General features: G+C 44.9%; 1 protein-coding gene across 1 annotated transcript; it reads left to right on the forward strand.

The window, feature by feature from the left end:
* Nucleotides 1-483: 483 nt before the first annotated feature.
* On the forward strand, nt 484-15,358 carry ZPBP (zona pellucida binding protein). The gene is made up of 8 exons (XM_087821447.1): nt 484-619; nt 2,140-2,220; nt 5,861-5,986; nt 8,137-8,286; nt 9,875-10,093; nt 13,855-13,931; nt 14,163-14,340; nt 15,264-15,358. Exons 1-8 carry the CDS (start codon nt 490-492, stop codon nt 15,356-15,358), a joined length of 1,056 nt encoding a protein of 351 aa, XP_087677573.1. The 5' UTR covers nt 484-489.
* The last annotated feature ends 1,009 nt before the right edge of the window (nt 15,359-16,367 follow it).

Here is a 16,367-nt window from a genome sequence, read left to right on the forward strand (position 1 = left end):
CCTGGAGGCCCCATGGCCACAGAGGGGCGGCCCAGGCGCCCTCCCAGGGCCGCGGGCACCGCCTCCCGCCGCGCCGCTGCCTGCGTGGGGCTCCAGCCTGGCGCCCGAGGCCGAGGCCGAGTCTGCCGCCGCCTCCCGCAGAGGCCGTCACGGGCCCAGCAACGCCCGAGAGGCTGAGGGCGCGGCTGCCGCCTCGGCGGCTCTCACTCCAGAACCTTCCCGGGCGCTCGTGCTCCCAGGATGCCCTGCGCGGCGGCGGGTGACGTTGCGCTGCTCCCGCGGCCTCGCGGAACGTGGCCCCGCCGCACGTGGCCCCGCCCACCCTACCGGAAGTGGCGGCCTTCCTTCCGGCTGCCATTGTCCTTCGGGCGCCATTGTCCTTCTGCCCACATTCGGGTTCTCCGCCCTCCAACTTCCGGTGGGCGAGTAGGCGCGGGCCGGCTAACCGTCCGCGTCGACGGGCGGCAGGTGGTGGGCGGCGGCGTGTGGATGGAGGCTTCGGCCCCGGGCCAGAAGCGGCGGGGCAGGCGGCGGGCCTGGGCCTCGGGCTCCCCGCTCTCCCGGGCCCCAGTGGTCGTCCTCCTGCTCTACGCCCTCCTAGTGCGGGCGCCCGGAGCAGGTGCGGCTTCAGCGTGGGCTGCCGTGGGGCACCCTGGGCGGGGCTCCGGACGCGGGCGTTTGTGTCACGTGCACCGCGGGGCCCCGGTACCGGCGGGAGCGGCGAGGAGGAACCCCCATGCCCTGGGGCCGCCGGACGGGGACGCGGGGGCGTGCGCACAGGAAGGGCCGGCGTGGTTCGGTGGAGGCGCCTGGGTCCGACGGGCCGGGCTCGGCGGGCGGCGGGGCCTCCGCGGGCCTGGAGCCCCACCTGATGGCCTGAGCCGTGAACACGGGCGGGACCCGGAGTTTCCACGCTCTGCCGCCGCCATTTGCGTCCCCTGCAGCCGCCACCCTGGGCCCGAGCGTGTCTGAGGGGCGGGCGGGCGCGGGGGGCGGCCTTCCCCCCGCCGCTGCCGTCTCCCCACGGGCTTGGCCCCGCTCGCCTGTGCTTCGGGCTTTAGGCTTTTAAAAGGGGGGAGCGTCCCCAAGCCCGGGGTCGGGCGCGGGGCCTCGGGCCTGGGCGTCGGGCTGGAGAGCGGCCTCCTGGCGGCCTCGGCTGTCCGGCCGTGGCCCCGTCCTCGGAGGACGGGGCTGCGCCTGGTTAGGTCCAGTGAGGTGACCAGGCGAGGGCGTGGGCCGCGCAGCAGCAGGACGCGCCCCCACCTGCGCCCGTGGGCAGCGGAGGCTCAGCCTTCTGCGGGGGGCTCAGCACCCCACCCGCTCCCGCCCAGCGCCGCGCGTCTGAAATTCAGTCTCGTTCTGCAGAGGAGAAAACGGAAACTCCTGGAGGCTGAAGTGGCTTTCCTCCGCTTTGAGTACCATGCTCTTTTTTTTTTCCTTTCTTCCTTGACCCCCTCTCTATTAAAGGGAACGTGGGTAATGCTTTATAGCATTTTTTATTCTGCTCCTCCCACTAGTTCTGCGCACATGATTATGTCCATCACGTTTGCTCATTCATCAGTGACTGAAGAACTTCAGAATATGTCGTATTTAACAATCATTGTTTAATACTTACTGTGAGCAAGATATATTGCTCGGTACTGGTTTTTGATAAGTTGACGTACACACTGCGCCTACCAGCAGTGGAGCTTGTAATCTAATGAGGAAATTTATACGTGTGCACAAAGAACTGGGATACAGTGGAGTGGGTGTCATAAGAAGGGTGCCGGTGATGTACTGTGGAAAGTTAGAAACGATACAGACAGAAGGTTGGAAGGAGGAGGGGACGTGTGATCTGGGCCTTGAAGGATGCCGGATTTGGGCTTTTACAAATGAAGAGAGTATTCTAAGTGGATGCAGAAAACGCTGGAATCAAGATATAGTAGGGACAGCAGCGGATAGATTCATTTCATTGGAGCATGTAAGGGGAGCAGAGTTGGAAGAGGGATGCCAGGTGTCAGGGGACATTGATCTACGGCTCACCCCTTCAACCAAGATCGACTATACTATGATAATGTGCACTATTTTAATATCTTACGATTTCTGACGAGGCAGATTGTTGCTCATTTCTTTTTTGTTTCTTGTTTTTGTTTTTGATAGTTGGACATTTGGTTCGCTTGCCAAGAGGTTTTAGCTTGACCCAAGATTCGCTGAAAATAGTGGGATCGCCAAATTATCCAGGTATTCATAGATAGATTTTCAATACTTTTAAGAAAGTAATTAGCATTTCTTTAAATTTTACCGATCTTGTCCAAAAGGCTAATGTTGTTCAGTTAATCCCAGTCTCCTAAGGCCCCTTTCCTTCTAGGGCAATGGGTTATAGTTGTTTCCATATAGTTAGATTCATCCAAGTCTAATTCTATAACTTCTTATGTGTGCAAAAAATAGTTACTTCTAAAAGTTATATAATTAAAGTTGCCTGTAGTATTTTCTTGTTATTATATAATAATTATATTAGTAAATGCATACAGTTCAAATATGCTAAAGCTTTTTTCAAATGAGATCTATGTCTTGTAAAGGTTTTGGATTCATAAGATTTTAATTAATAGCCACTTAAGGTATAGCAGGTAAAAAATTTTTGTGTACTTTCTTATTGAGGTAAATTTACATGCCTTAACTCCTCCCCCCTTTAAAGCATACATTGCAGTAGTTTTTAGTATATTAACAAGTTTGTGAAACCACCAGCACTATGTGATCTTACTTTCATCACTCCATAAAGAAGTGCCATACCCATTAAGCCACCACGTTCAGCCTCTGGACACCACTAACCTGCTTCCTATCCCTATGAAGTTGCCTATTCTGGAGACTTCATGTAAGTGGAACGCTACACTATGTGGCATTTTGTGTCTGGCTTCATTCACATTATAATGTTTTCCAGGTTTGTTCCTATTGTGGGATGTATCGGTACTTCATTTCTTTTTATGGCTGAGTAATATTCCATTGTGTGGATATACCACTTTTGTATGTCCATCAATTGATGGATATTTGGGTAGCTTCCACTTACTGGGTACTATGAGTAATGGTGTTATGAACACCCCTGGACAAGCTTCTCTGTGGGCATATGTTTTCAACTCTCTTAGTCTGTGTGAAGTGGATTCTTGCTGTGGTTTTGACTGGCATTTCTCTAGTGACTAATGACATTGAGCTGCTCATGTGTTTATTGGCCATCTGCATACCTTCTTTGTAGAAATGCCTATTTAAGTTCTTTACCAATTTTTTATTTGGATTAGCATGTATATTGAGTTGGAAAATGATGTATTCTGGATACTAGACTCTTGTCAGATATTTGACTTGTAATTGTTGTCTGCTATTCTGTGGGTCATATTTTTATTATTTTAAATAGTGTCCTTTAAAGCACACACTTTAATCTTTGATAAAGTCTGATTTCTATTTTTAGTTTGGTGTTGGTGTTTTAGGTGTGTCTTGCAAACAGTTGTGTAATCAACAGTCACAAAGTTTTAATTCTATGTCTTTTATAAGAATTTTATAGTTTTAGCTTTTATAATTAGGTCTTGACCATTTTGAATTAATTTTGCATATGGTGTGAGGAAGGGGTCACACTTTTTTCTGCGTGTGGATATCCAGTTGTTTCAAAGCCATTTGTTCAAGAGGCTATTCATTCTCTATTGAATTGTCCCAGTGGTCTTACTGAAAAGCAGTTTACCATAGATGTATGGTTTGTTTGTTTTTCTGAATTCTAAATTTTTTTCTATTGATCTATGTCTATTTTTAGGCCAGTACTACACTATCTCCATTATTGTTGCTTTATAGTAAGTTTCGAAATCATTAACTTCGAGTGGTTCCTTTATATTTGTTGTTTTTAAGATTGTTTTGACTATTCTGGGTCCCTTGCAATTCTGTATTAATTCTAGAATTAACTTGTCAAAAAAAGCCCATTGGGATTTTAATATGGATTGCATTAAGTATGTAGATCAACTTTGGGGGTGTTGTCACCTTAACAGTATTAAGTCTTCCAGTTCAAGAACCTGGATTATTTTTCATTTATTTAGGTCTTCTTTAATTTCCCTTAGTGATATGGTTGTAAGTGTACGAGTCTTGGGCTTCTTTTGTTAAATTTATTCCTAAATATCTTATTATTTTTTGATGCTATTGTAAATGGAATGGTTTTCTTAATTTAGTTTTTGGATTGATCATTCCTATTGAATAGATATACAATTGAGTTTTGCAAGCTAATGCTGCATTCTGTCACCTTGCCACCTTGCTGAATCATTTATTAGCTTTATTTTTTAGTGTGTGTGGGTGGGGAGGAGTTAATCTTCAGGATTTTTTATATATAACAACCATGTCATTTGCAAATAGAGATAGTTTTATTTCTTCCCAATCTGGATGGGTTTCTCCAGCTAGAAACTCCTCCATCTCAATGCTGAAGATAGCAGATACCTCAGTCTTATCTCTAATCTTAGGGGGAGAGAAAGACTTTCACTACTAAGTACAACGTTAGCGGTGAGCTCTTTGTAGATGCCCTTTATCAGGTTGAAAAAGTTCCCTTCTGTTCCTAGTTTCACTGCTTAAAGCATTGCTGTGAAGGGTGTTGCATTTTGTCAGACACACTCGCTGTAGATACTGAGATGACGTGGAGCATTGTCCTTTACTCTGCTGGTGCCGTGCTGCATTGAATGGCTTTTATATTCTGAACTAACCCTGCGTTCCCGGGATAAAAGCAATTGGCCATAATGTACACTCCTTCTTCATGCTGCTGGCTTTGGTTGCTGATATTTTAAGGATTTTTATGCCCAGTTATTTTTGTGTGGCTGTTACAGCCTACCTATAAGTACGGGTGTAAGTATCCTAGGAAAACCACCTGTGGATGGAATCCCTCAGATTTAAGTAAAAGCGCCATCTGTTAGCATTACTTCAGAAAAGCCATCTGGCAACATCATGTCCCTCTGACATACCCAAGAGACAAAAACTAAATGATCACCTCAATCAATATGAAGAAACGTTTCTTAGAATTTAACAGTAATTTCTGATAAAAATAAATGACCAAGAATAAAGGGGAACTTTCTTAACCTGAGGAAGGATATCTGCCTAAAAGCTACATTCAGTAAATACCACGCCGAATGGTGAAGATTTATAGTCTCTTTAGCATTAAGAAGGATTTTGATTCTCAAAAACCATTTTCATATCCCTGGGTCCCAGCTCCTTTCTCTGCACGAGGTGAGGCTGTGAGCGCTGCCTGCAGCTGCTGAGACGCCCGGAGCCTGCTCCAGAGGCTGCCTTACGAGCACATTCCCAGCAACTGATGCCTCACTGTGTTCGCTTTCTGTCTCCTACAGAAGATGATTGATTTTTGTTTGTTTAATGATCGGGACTCTAAATTTTAAAGCAAAGTGGGAAAATACTTAATAATTAAAATAAATCAAAGTACATAGTTTTTGACTTTTAAATCACATTGCAGTGTGTTAATTCAGTACGTTGTGTTACATCATTGTGAATACACTGCTCCTTTAAACAAACTTAGCTTATCAGTTTCTTTCAGGGGTGATGTCTTAGCAATAAAGATAAAGCACAGATATAGAGTTATCTTAACATTTTATAATTAAAACAATATTCTCAGAATAAAATAAATTAGTGTATGTGAACTGTTAATAAAAAAAGACCAATGCATATGCTCTGATTGAGATACACACAAATAAAATAATGTGTCTGTTTTTAATGTTAGTTACATGGAATGCAATGAAATTCAGTTCTTATTAAGTAATAGCAATAATTCAAAGAAAACTTATGAAAACATGTAATTCAAACTGCAAATATGAAAGCACATACAGCATTAGTGGAACATTTTAATGTTGTATTTCAGTGAAAGTATATGTTATGACCCATCAGAAGAGTCCACACGTGTTATGTGTAACCCAGCGGCTGCGGAATTCCGAGCTGATAGACCCCACGTTCCAGTGGCATGGGCCGAAGGGGAAAATTATCTCAGGTAGGCACTGCTTCCATCATCATGAGATGGAGGAAGAACAGGAAGAGTATTTGTAGCTCAGACACACTTTCCTGCTTCCTCACCTTTCTCGTGATTTCCTTTTGGCGCTGAGATCCAGCGGTGCGGGTGGTGCGCCCGCTGTCCACAGAACTTAATTTGAGAGTCAGACGTAATAGATGATCGGACTGTGTGGCAAGTCCTCTAAGCATTTATACTCCCAGAGATGTTACTTTTTTATAAAGTTCATAAAACCATTTTGGTTACCTCAGACTTTTGTTAGTAATGCACATACGAAACGCAAACGTGATTTGGGCTTTTGTTAAAAATACAAATGAGCACTTTGAGCCATAGACTTGTAAATACGGTTTTGTTTGTTTTATCCAGTCCCACACAGAACAGTTCAAGACTATTCGTAGTTATAATTTTATATTTCTTTCTGACCAAAATCCTGACAATGTGGATATTTGAATTTAACTTAGATATTACTATAAAATTCGAAAGGAATGACTAAATTTAACATGGAATATTTTCATGTAAAAACATGCTGTTAAATACACTGCACGGTTTGGTGGTGGTTGTGTATTAATACCCTGCTTGTGCCTGTAAGAGCTGCTTCGCATTTGCATATTTACGTGTTTACCCAGAGGAGGAGATGGGCTGGAGGTACGTCCAAGGGGTAGCCTTGCATTTCTCCAATTTCTGAGGAAACGCGATCATACTCGTGTGAAGGTACTTTCTCCGCATGGCAGTTATTGGTGGTGTGACTGACTCATCACATTTTCTCCATTCGGCTTCTTTGTGATTTTGAAATGCAGATCTTATTTTTACTCTAATTTTTCGTTTGCTAAAAGCGGATTTGTTTTTGCAGGACAGTTCAAAACGTATACACAGGCTCAGCTCTGTTGTTTTCAGTCTTGCTAAAAATCCAGAGGAATGAACTTCACATGGAAGATCTGTTCAGTGAAGCATTTAATCGTTTTGCATACGTCCTGAGGGAGTTTTTCTTCACTGCTCTGTTCTCTCTCCCTCTCCCCCCCCTCCCTCCCTCCCTCCCTCCCTCCCTCCCTCCCTCCCTCCCTCCCTCCCTCCCTCCCTCCCTCCCTCCCTCCCTCCCTTCCTTCCTTCCTTCCTTCCTTCCTTCCTTCCTTCCTTCCTTCCTTCCGTCCCCCGCTCCGTCCCTCCCTCCCCTTGGTATATTGAGGTGGTGCTTCTGGGTGAAAACCCACAGCTTTATTTTGTCATTTTCCATGGAGGAAGGAAGAAATATATTCATACAAAGATTTGCTAAAGAAACACTCGTGGGAAATACTTGTTTTGCAGTACGTTTTAATATTTTATATAGTTGAATGATGTCAGTTGTACCTCACTATCAAGCATCTGTTATATGCAAATGTATGTGAGATACATGCACCTTATCACAATAAAGCAAACATAGGTTAGCCTGCTGTCCCAGTCACGGTTTACTGCCACAGAGGCCGTGACCCTCTTAGGAAGTGGCTTAAAATCCAGTTCTTCTCTTCCCAGCCCCTGTCCAGTAAACACTACCCTGAACTCTTACGTTACTACGTCCTAACTTTTCTTTATGCATTTACCGTACGTATAAAGGCACACGTTCAATAGATGTTACGTGTGCACGTATATATGTATGAATGTATTTTGCAAGAATGTGTTTCAGTATTTTTATTTGAATTTTATAAAAATAAACACATACTATATTTGTCACATGTCAGATACAGTTCTAAGCAGTTTACACACACTAATCATTTAATTTTGCAACAGCCCTTTGCAGCGAGCACAGCCATTTTCTTCATTTTATATGTGGACACAGCTGCATATACATACCTGTGGACAAATACCTGTGAATGCCCAGCTCAGCTCAAGTGCCCAGTTAGAAACTGCTCTTTGTGTGATTGGTCTCTTGCCACTTGGGCAGCCACACAGGTGGTGGACTGTGGTCAGTCACATTCTGACACAGGTCCTGGCACCTGCATCACCAGATGCCCAGTGTGACAGCTAGTTATGCCCCCAACTTCTTTGAATGATTCTGTAGATAAGTTTTCATGGTTTTACTCGCTTAGAAAATACTTTGTTATTTTATCCTAATCTTGTGTAATTTAATAAATAATTGCTGCATCTTATTTCTTTGTTAGAAAACACCTCTACCCACGTGACCACCACAGGGAGCCTGGTAATCCAGGACTTCGACGAGGGTATGACTGGGGCTTACACCTGTTTCCTCGAGTATAAACCTACTGTGGAGGAAAGTGTTAAAAATGTCCAACTCAAATTCATTATCTATGGTAAGAAGTGCGTCGGTGCATTTTATTATCTCCTAGTGTTTTCAAATATTTACACATACTAACAGGTTTGTTTTAAGGGTATTTTGTAATTTTTACTCTGTTTTACTCAGAGAAATGACTGCCTCCCTGTTTTACAAAGTGCTTTGTAAAGAGTTCATGGGGAGGGACAGATCTTTCCTGGGGGGGTGGTGCATGTTCGCAGATACCTCTGTCAGTGGGTTGTATAAATGCCGGGATATAGTGCAGCCTTTTGGGGTTGGCTTTTCATACGGCCTATCCCCTGGACGTCCCCCAAGTCGTGGGGTGTGTGTATCACTGGTTCCCTTTGGTTGCCGAGGTGTATTCCGTTGTGTGGATGCACCGCGGCTTAACCACTCTTCCATTGAGGAACATCTGGGCTGCTTCAGGTTTTGGACTCACACACAAGCTGCTGTGAATGCCGTGCGTGCTTTGGCGTGTAGACATTGTCATCCCTTCCGGATACACGCCCACAGCGCGGTCGGCAGGCACGTGGCGGCGGCATGTTCAGTTCAGGAGGGGCTGCCGAGCTGTTTTCCAGAGTGGCAGTGCCATCTTCATGCCGACCTGTGAGACGAGGGCGACGCGGCTTCTGCGTCCTCACGGGCGCTCGGTGGTGTCGTCGTCTTTACTTTTACCACTTGGGCAGGTGTGACGTGATGGTTGATGGTGGTTTTCATTCACATTTGCCTGCCGTCTATGATGTTGAACCTGTTTTATGAACACAGGTGCCATCTGCACATCCTCTAAAATGTGTTACCCGTTTTCTAACTGGGTTGTTTGATATATTACTGTTGAGTCTTCCAGAATTTCTTTAAAAATACATTTCTCGGTGTTACTCTTGTTGATTATGTTATTCTCAGTTTCTTTCAGTTTGTGTCTTCTGTTTTCATGTAATGGGATCCTTCTCCTCACAAAGGGAGCAGATCCAGAATACTTTCTTAAATCTTAATTTCTTTACCATTGACCCCCTTTACTCCACCCCCTACCCTCTGTCTCTGGCAACCACCAGTCTGTTCTCTGAATCTGTGAGCTTGTTTTTTGTTTGTTTGTTTTTTAGATTTTACATACAAGATACCATATGGTGTTTGTCTTTCTCTGTCTGACTTCATTTTGCATAATGTCCTTGAGGTCCATCCATGTTGTTGCAAATGGAAAAATTGCATTCTTTGTCATATCCCATTTTATATCCATACCACAGCCTTTATCCATTCATCCATCAGTAGACACTTAACAGTAGTTAAGGGGACATGCTGGGGCCAAATTCCTGGTTAGAATCTTAGTTTCAGTAGCAGGGGCATTGGTCATGCGATGGTCTGTTTACCCTTCAGATTTCTCATGATGGATGTGAAAATAATAGCAACCTTAAGTGATGTTAAGAGATTTAAGTAAGGTACTAAGCGCCTATACCAGCATTCGTCACTTAGTAACTTTTAGATAATTGTTAAATTAAAAACATACAGTTACATACACACGATGGATTTGTTCCCTATAACGATTTCTCCTGCACAGCTGTGATGCATCTGACTTGCGTGCGTAACTGCTGTGTTGTTCTGTTCGTTTTCCACAGCGTACCGTGAGCCTCGCTTCTATTACCAGTTCACAGCCCGCTATCACTCGGCTCCTTGCAATAGTATCTACAACATTTCTTTTGAGAATAAACTTCTACAGATTTTAAGCAAACTGGTTCATGACATTAAGTGTGAAGTCTCCTTACTGAAGTCTGAATGCCATCATGTTAAAATGCAGAAAGCTGGGTTTCAAAATGAATTGTTTTTTAAATTTTCAGGTAAGTATATGCAGTTATTCAAAGAAAACAAACTGAGAACACAGAGCTTCTTTTAAAGATGTGAATTGCCGGCATCGGTTTTATAGTGTGAATGTTTTAAATCTGAGTATGTTCATGTTCTCTACTTTGACTTAGTTCTAAGAGCCCTAAAATAAAATTGCACTGACTTACGAACTCAATGAAAAGTTAGTACTCAAATAGTTTAAACCTTGCTGTGGTAATTTACTGTAGAATGGAATTTAGCATAAGGAATGTCTTTTGTGATAGCTACAAAGGTTTAATTTTTAAAAGCATCTGATTATAACAAGGCTGGTTAATATTACAGACCACAGGGACCCTTCGCTCTCAAAATAGTGCAGAGTGGAGACCCAGGGTTTTCTGGGAAACAAAAGATAGGATTTCAAATTAGGAAGTGGGAGTCCTGAGTTTTGTTCTTTCTTTGCGCCCTTGTTTTGGCTTTTGAAGTCAGTTGCTGTTCTGTGTGTTTTTTGGCATCTTTTCCCCCATTTTTGTGAAATGAGGCCAGTGGGTTTTGATAGGGGTTGCACGGATGTGTAGGTGGCTTTGAACAGTGTGACAGGCTAACAGTATTGTGTCTTCCAACCCACGAACGCAGGGTGTCTTTCTGTTTGTTGAGGACTTTGATTTGGTCCAGTGGGCAGCTGTGACGCTGGGCGGCTGTGAACACTGGAGATTTATTTCTCACAGTTCTAGAAACCGGAATTTTCCCTCTTTAAAATTCCAGAATTGTAACTGTACCTCACATGGCAGAGGGAGCTCGCGTTCTCTCTGGAGCCGCTTTGTGAAGCGCGGGCGTCATTCACGAGGGCTGCACCCTCATGACCAAGACCCCGTCTCCTTACCCGTCACCCGGGCCGGGGGCGCGTGAACGCTCACACAGCAGACTTTCAAACCCACTTTGGCAGCGCTCCGCACTTTTCAGTGTTAAGTCCCGTGCCTCTGGATAAATGTGTGAACTACACACTTTACCATTTTTGGTGCTGTTGGAGACGCAGTTATTCCCTTTTCCTGTTGCCCACTGCTGGTGTGTATATTTGTGACACACAAATTTAGATATTTTTACTTTTCTTTGGTCCAGATTTAGGTTAGACTCATTTTAAAACAATTTAAGGTAAAAATAGGCCATAAAAAAACTTTTTTCTCCAAATTTACAGCCTTATCTGAAGTCTGCTTCAGATTAAAAACTGCTCTGATTTTGTAAAATTATTCTGATGTATTTTACTGCCCTGTCTGTGATGTTTTATGGTATCTTATGACACCAGTCCAGAGGGCAGCAGTGAAGTTTCATGCCGTGTAGTTTGGGGTGTTAAAGGATATCGAGGTAACAAAGATACCCAGTGTTCTCCACGTGGGGTCTGTGTTTATTAATAATTTGTGGTCAGTTTTATTATTTTCATGTCAACACTTAGACATCAAACACTTCATATAACGTATTAGGCAGATGTTTATACTATAGTATTGGCTTTTTCTTCAAGAAGGTCGTATTCTGGTAAAAAGAAAATATCCATAGACCGAGAGTACAGGTTCTATAAATACTGTAATAGAGAAAACAGGTGCTTCGTGGGTTCTGTAAAAGGGAAGGTGTCACTGAGGAGATGAACAGTTAAGGATGTCCAAGAAAAAATATCGGCATCTTAAAAGAATTCTGTGTAAAATGGCAACGTAATGTTATATACACAGACCGCATAGGGTTCATTTGGGACATGAATAAATTAATTTATTTGTCTAGAAAAGCTAATGGGTAGGATATGTAGAAAGTATTTAGGGAAAGTAAAATTGTCATAAATTGTCATAATTGCTTGTAGTTAGAGCTTTGAGTGTTAGACTGACATGTTTTTAATCCTGTTCTCACAGCTGGAAAGGAGGGAATCACAACAGTTAGCCTCTTGTTTTACATAACAGGGTGCAGACGTCCCAAAGGAAACACTAAATAATGTGTCAGTGTTAGACCTCGGGCTAGAAATCAGATCCCCCCCATGTATTTCAATCAGCAGTGGGGAGCTACTCAAGGTTTTGAGCTCTGCGATGAGCAGATTGACGAGCTAATTTAGAAAGACGAATAGAATTCCTGGAGCCATCATTCTCTTACTCCCTCTTTGATTTTTATGTGTTGATAGTACACTAGGAACTTCTCTTGGATGATCTTGCAAAGTCCAGAAAACCTTGGTGTTATCTTTACATCTCATACACCCAACAACAAATATCAAGTCTTTCTGGTTTTATTTTCAAAATATTATCAGAATCCGGCTACTTCTCACCCATTCTTCTGCTACTGTCTTTGGTTCAAGCCACCAATATATTTTGAGTGAATTAGTACGGTAGCCCTCTAATGTTTAAAATTTCTTTCAACACAAAAATGTAACTTAACAACTCACGTTGAACATTAAAACAGCGATCGTTTATTGTCACGGACCTGCCTAGGCTGGACTCCGGTGGCTGTGTGCCGTGCTCTTGGCCAGCTTGCGTGGTTGGCCGTCTGCATTCATGTGTTTCTGTTCTAGGAGCATGTCTGAGGTGGCAGCAGCCACCAGTGGAAAGCTCTGCTCCTGGTGACATGAAAAGCTCGAGAGGGCAACTGAAAACGCATTTAGAGCAAGACTTAATACTTTAACTTCTCTCCATTGCCACTGGCGAGCCACATGCCCAGTTCTAGTCATGGGATGCTGCCTGGTCCCCATACAGGCCTCAGCAAAGCCGTGGGTACCTAGAGGGCGAGGGGTCGGGGCCAACAGTGTACTCCGTCCCGCTGCTCTTCCATGTCATTCCTCTTGCAGTGGCCTCCTGCTCACGCAGACTGTAAACCCAACCTAAGTTTGTCGTGGCCGACACCACGCAGCCCCACGTGGCTTCTTCAGCTCCATTGCTTCCGAGCTCCAGCCACGCCTGCCTTCTTCATGCCCCTCCCATTGCGTGCTTCTGACCTAGACAGTTACACTGTCTCCTCTCCTCCCAGCTCAGTCCTTCAGTTTAATGCTTGAGTATCACCGACGATCAGCCAGCATATGATTGTCACCCTCTCACCATCTCCCAGGCCCAGTACTGCTTTCCCTGCTCGCTTGCTTTGTTAAGCCTTGTACCTACCACCTTTTTACATGTTATTGTTTGTTGTTGTTTCCTCTGCATTGGAATGTAATTTCCAGAAAGGCATTGGGGTTGTTGATTCTGAGCTCGTCTGTGCCCTAGACTCCCAGGTAACTCCTGGGACAGAGACGACTCCTAGCAGTATGTTGGATGGATGGGCCCAGGCATCCTCACGTGAATGAATGTGTTCATGACTCCAGTTACCGTGGCCCCTGCCACAGTCCACCTCCTTCCCTTTCCAGTGTCATTGCTGTGGTTTATCCCTCTGTTGTGGTTAAGAATTAGTCAGATGACACACACACCTCATCTGGGTGAGGTTAGGTAGAACACTGAGTGATCTATGTGCACATACATGCACATGTTATAGAAGCTAAATGAGTCTGTTAAAATTTTGTTAGTAGCCAAACATTACTACTATCAAGGAAGTTGATTAATTTTTAAGTTCACTGTGATCGTGAGGTTTTCCTGATGTATTTAAAACAAATATTTGGCTTAGGTTTTTAGCTGAAAAAAGGGGCTTTAACCTTGGGGAAATTGCTTAATTTTTTTCGTGGAGGAGAAATATTAGACAAATGATCTATTTTATAATTCAGGAAGCTAATTTAAATATTATGAGATGGTACTTTAGGTCCACGATAAAACATAATGTGCTTTCTCAGTTTCATGTTTAGGTTCTGACAAAGGATCGAAGCTGTGTGACGACCGAACTTGTGAATATTCCAAGAAGCTGACGAAGGTGACACTGACGTGGCGGGGAGGGTCTGGGCCTGTTCCACACAGCATCCTTGTGCCGTGGCAGGAGGTGACGCCCTTTAATTTTATGTTGTTCACATCCTGTGAACACGAGAAACAAACAAGGACCTCACGAGCTTAGTTTCCCGCTTCTAAATTCAGAAGCAGCCTCGTGCATTCTGTGTTACGTTTATTCGTGAAAATAATCGTTCTTCATGTTGTATTCCTATTTTAGGCTAAAAACCTCATAGAGAGATTTTTTGCTCAACAAGTAGAAGTCCTAGGCCGACGTGCCAGCCCCTTGCCTGAAATATACTACATCGAGGACACCCTGCAGATGGTCTGGATTAACCGCTGCTACCCAGGGTACGGCATAAGTGCCATGAAGCATCCAAAGTGTCCTGAGTGCTGTGGTAGGTGGAGTCTCTTTCTCACTTGATGCCTGTCGCGTCCGCTTCTGTCCACTGTGCCGAAGGAGCACCTGCTCCTTATCTTCACTTTGCTCACGTGGCTCTTCGGTGTGTCTGAGGGAGTGTTTGAGAAAACCGTGTGACCCCGAAGACGCGAAGGGAGAAGCTGGCTCCATTCAGCCTCGGGGTTAATGTCACAGTAAAGGGGGTTGGGGGCCGGCCGCCCTCTGGGAGGAAACGGTAGTGACGAGCCAGAGTTCACAGTGTGCGTTTCCCTTATGATGGGGATGGTTAGATTCAGTTAATTTAGGCTAAGTAATTTTTTTCAAATTACACATTTAACAAGTGGTAGAAATAAGTCTTAAAAACTGAGACACTTAGAAATAAGGTGCACGTCCTTCCCTCTTTGGGCTCCCCATCCACCTGAGTTGGGGTGGCTGTGGGCAGTTCAGGGTCACATTGGGCCCCACCCGCGGACTTGACCTCTGGCTTCACAGGATGGCCCATCAGCCCACGCTCAGCATTGTGGAGTCAGTAGGACGTTGCAGATTATGGTCTTAGTCTAAGTCAGGGTCAGAGTAAACGGCTAAGACTTTTCACTTCTGTGAAGTATGTAGAGCAGTCAGATTCCATAGAGACACAGCCGAGCTGTGGCTACAGACGTGGGGGAGGGAAGAGGGGAGATGGGGGGCAGAGCTGCCGTTCTCCCCAGTGAAGGCACTGGAGGCGATTGTGCAGCAGTGTGGGCCCACTGACACTGCTGAGCCACACAGCGCAGCATGGTGAGGATGGTGAACTGACGTTATGTGTATTTCACCACAATTAAAACAAAGTTTTAAAGTGAGAGGGATCCTTGAAAGCTGCCCTTGTGTCAGGTGAGCTCGGGGGCATCAGAGGACCCTTCTCCCTCCCTGCTCTGTCCACAGTGGTCTGCAGCCCCGGCTCCTACAACCCCAGCGACGGGACCCAGTGCCTGCACTGCAACACCAGCCTGGTGTTCGCAGCCAAGACCTGTCTGTAGCGGCCATTCTGCACGCTTTGGGTTGAGTAAACACAGAAGTGTACTTTTGAAATGTTAATACATAATAAATCACTATTTTGCCAAAATTAAATGTATCAGATTTTACAAAAAAAAATAAAAATGGTGTCATCATTTTGATTGAAGCACTCTACACCCGAGTGTTTTACACGTGGAACCCGGGGTTCCTGCTGTTCCTGCCAGCCCTGCATGGGAGCCCAAAATACTTCCGGGTCATTGCTTTTCAAAGAGTCGCAAAACATCATCAGATTTGCCCGAGAGGTTTTTCTGGATTTTCAAAAGCCTGTGCTCCCTTCACTACACCCCGATTCGCCGCAGGCTGCCGTCTCCCACACCTGTTTCTTCAGCCTATTTCACGCCTCTGATTTAACTCATGGGGTTTGTTTATTTAGTTTGACCTTTCATAGTTCAAAGTCACTTTAAAAAGACTTTGTCATATTATTGCAGCTTTAGCCACTGCAGTGTAAGGCCCGGGCCCAGCAGCACCGTGGCTTCAAGGCAGCTGACTTGGCAGGTGGCAGCCCAAGCTTTATTTAAAGCCTTTCGACGGCCTCTTGTCTACTTTCCCTTCGTCAACCCTCACCTGAGGATATTTTTTCCATTGCTTTTCAGAGAGAGTGGAAGAGAGAGAGAGAGAAACACCGATATGAGAGGCACATCAATTTGATTGCCTCCCAAATGAGCCTTGGCCAAAATCAAACCTGGGACCCTTCAGTCCACGGGCTGATGCTCTAACCACTAAGCCACACCAGCCAGGGCTCAATGGCTTTCTTGACGATTAGAATGTCGTAATCGTGGTGTCCCCACGGGACAGACACCAGGGCCACCACCACCTGACCCGCCCGCCCCACACACACTGCCGGGCTATGCTGGAAATGCAGGGAACTACCAGAAATTGTGAAGATTGACGTACCCGGAAAATACATGAGTTACAGGAAACTCGTGGCTTTTCAGCTTCCTAATGAAGCCGTCACCTATCGTCACCTGGGTC

The sequence above is a fragment of the Miniopterus natalensis genome, chromosome 10 (genome assembly GCF_054644295.1).
Source record: "Miniopterus natalensis isolate mMinNat1 chromosome 10, mMinNat1.hap1, whole genome shotgun sequence".
In the NCBI taxonomy this organism is placed as follows: Eukaryota; Metazoa; Chordata; class Mammalia; order Chiroptera; family Miniopteridae; genus Miniopterus; species Miniopterus natalensis.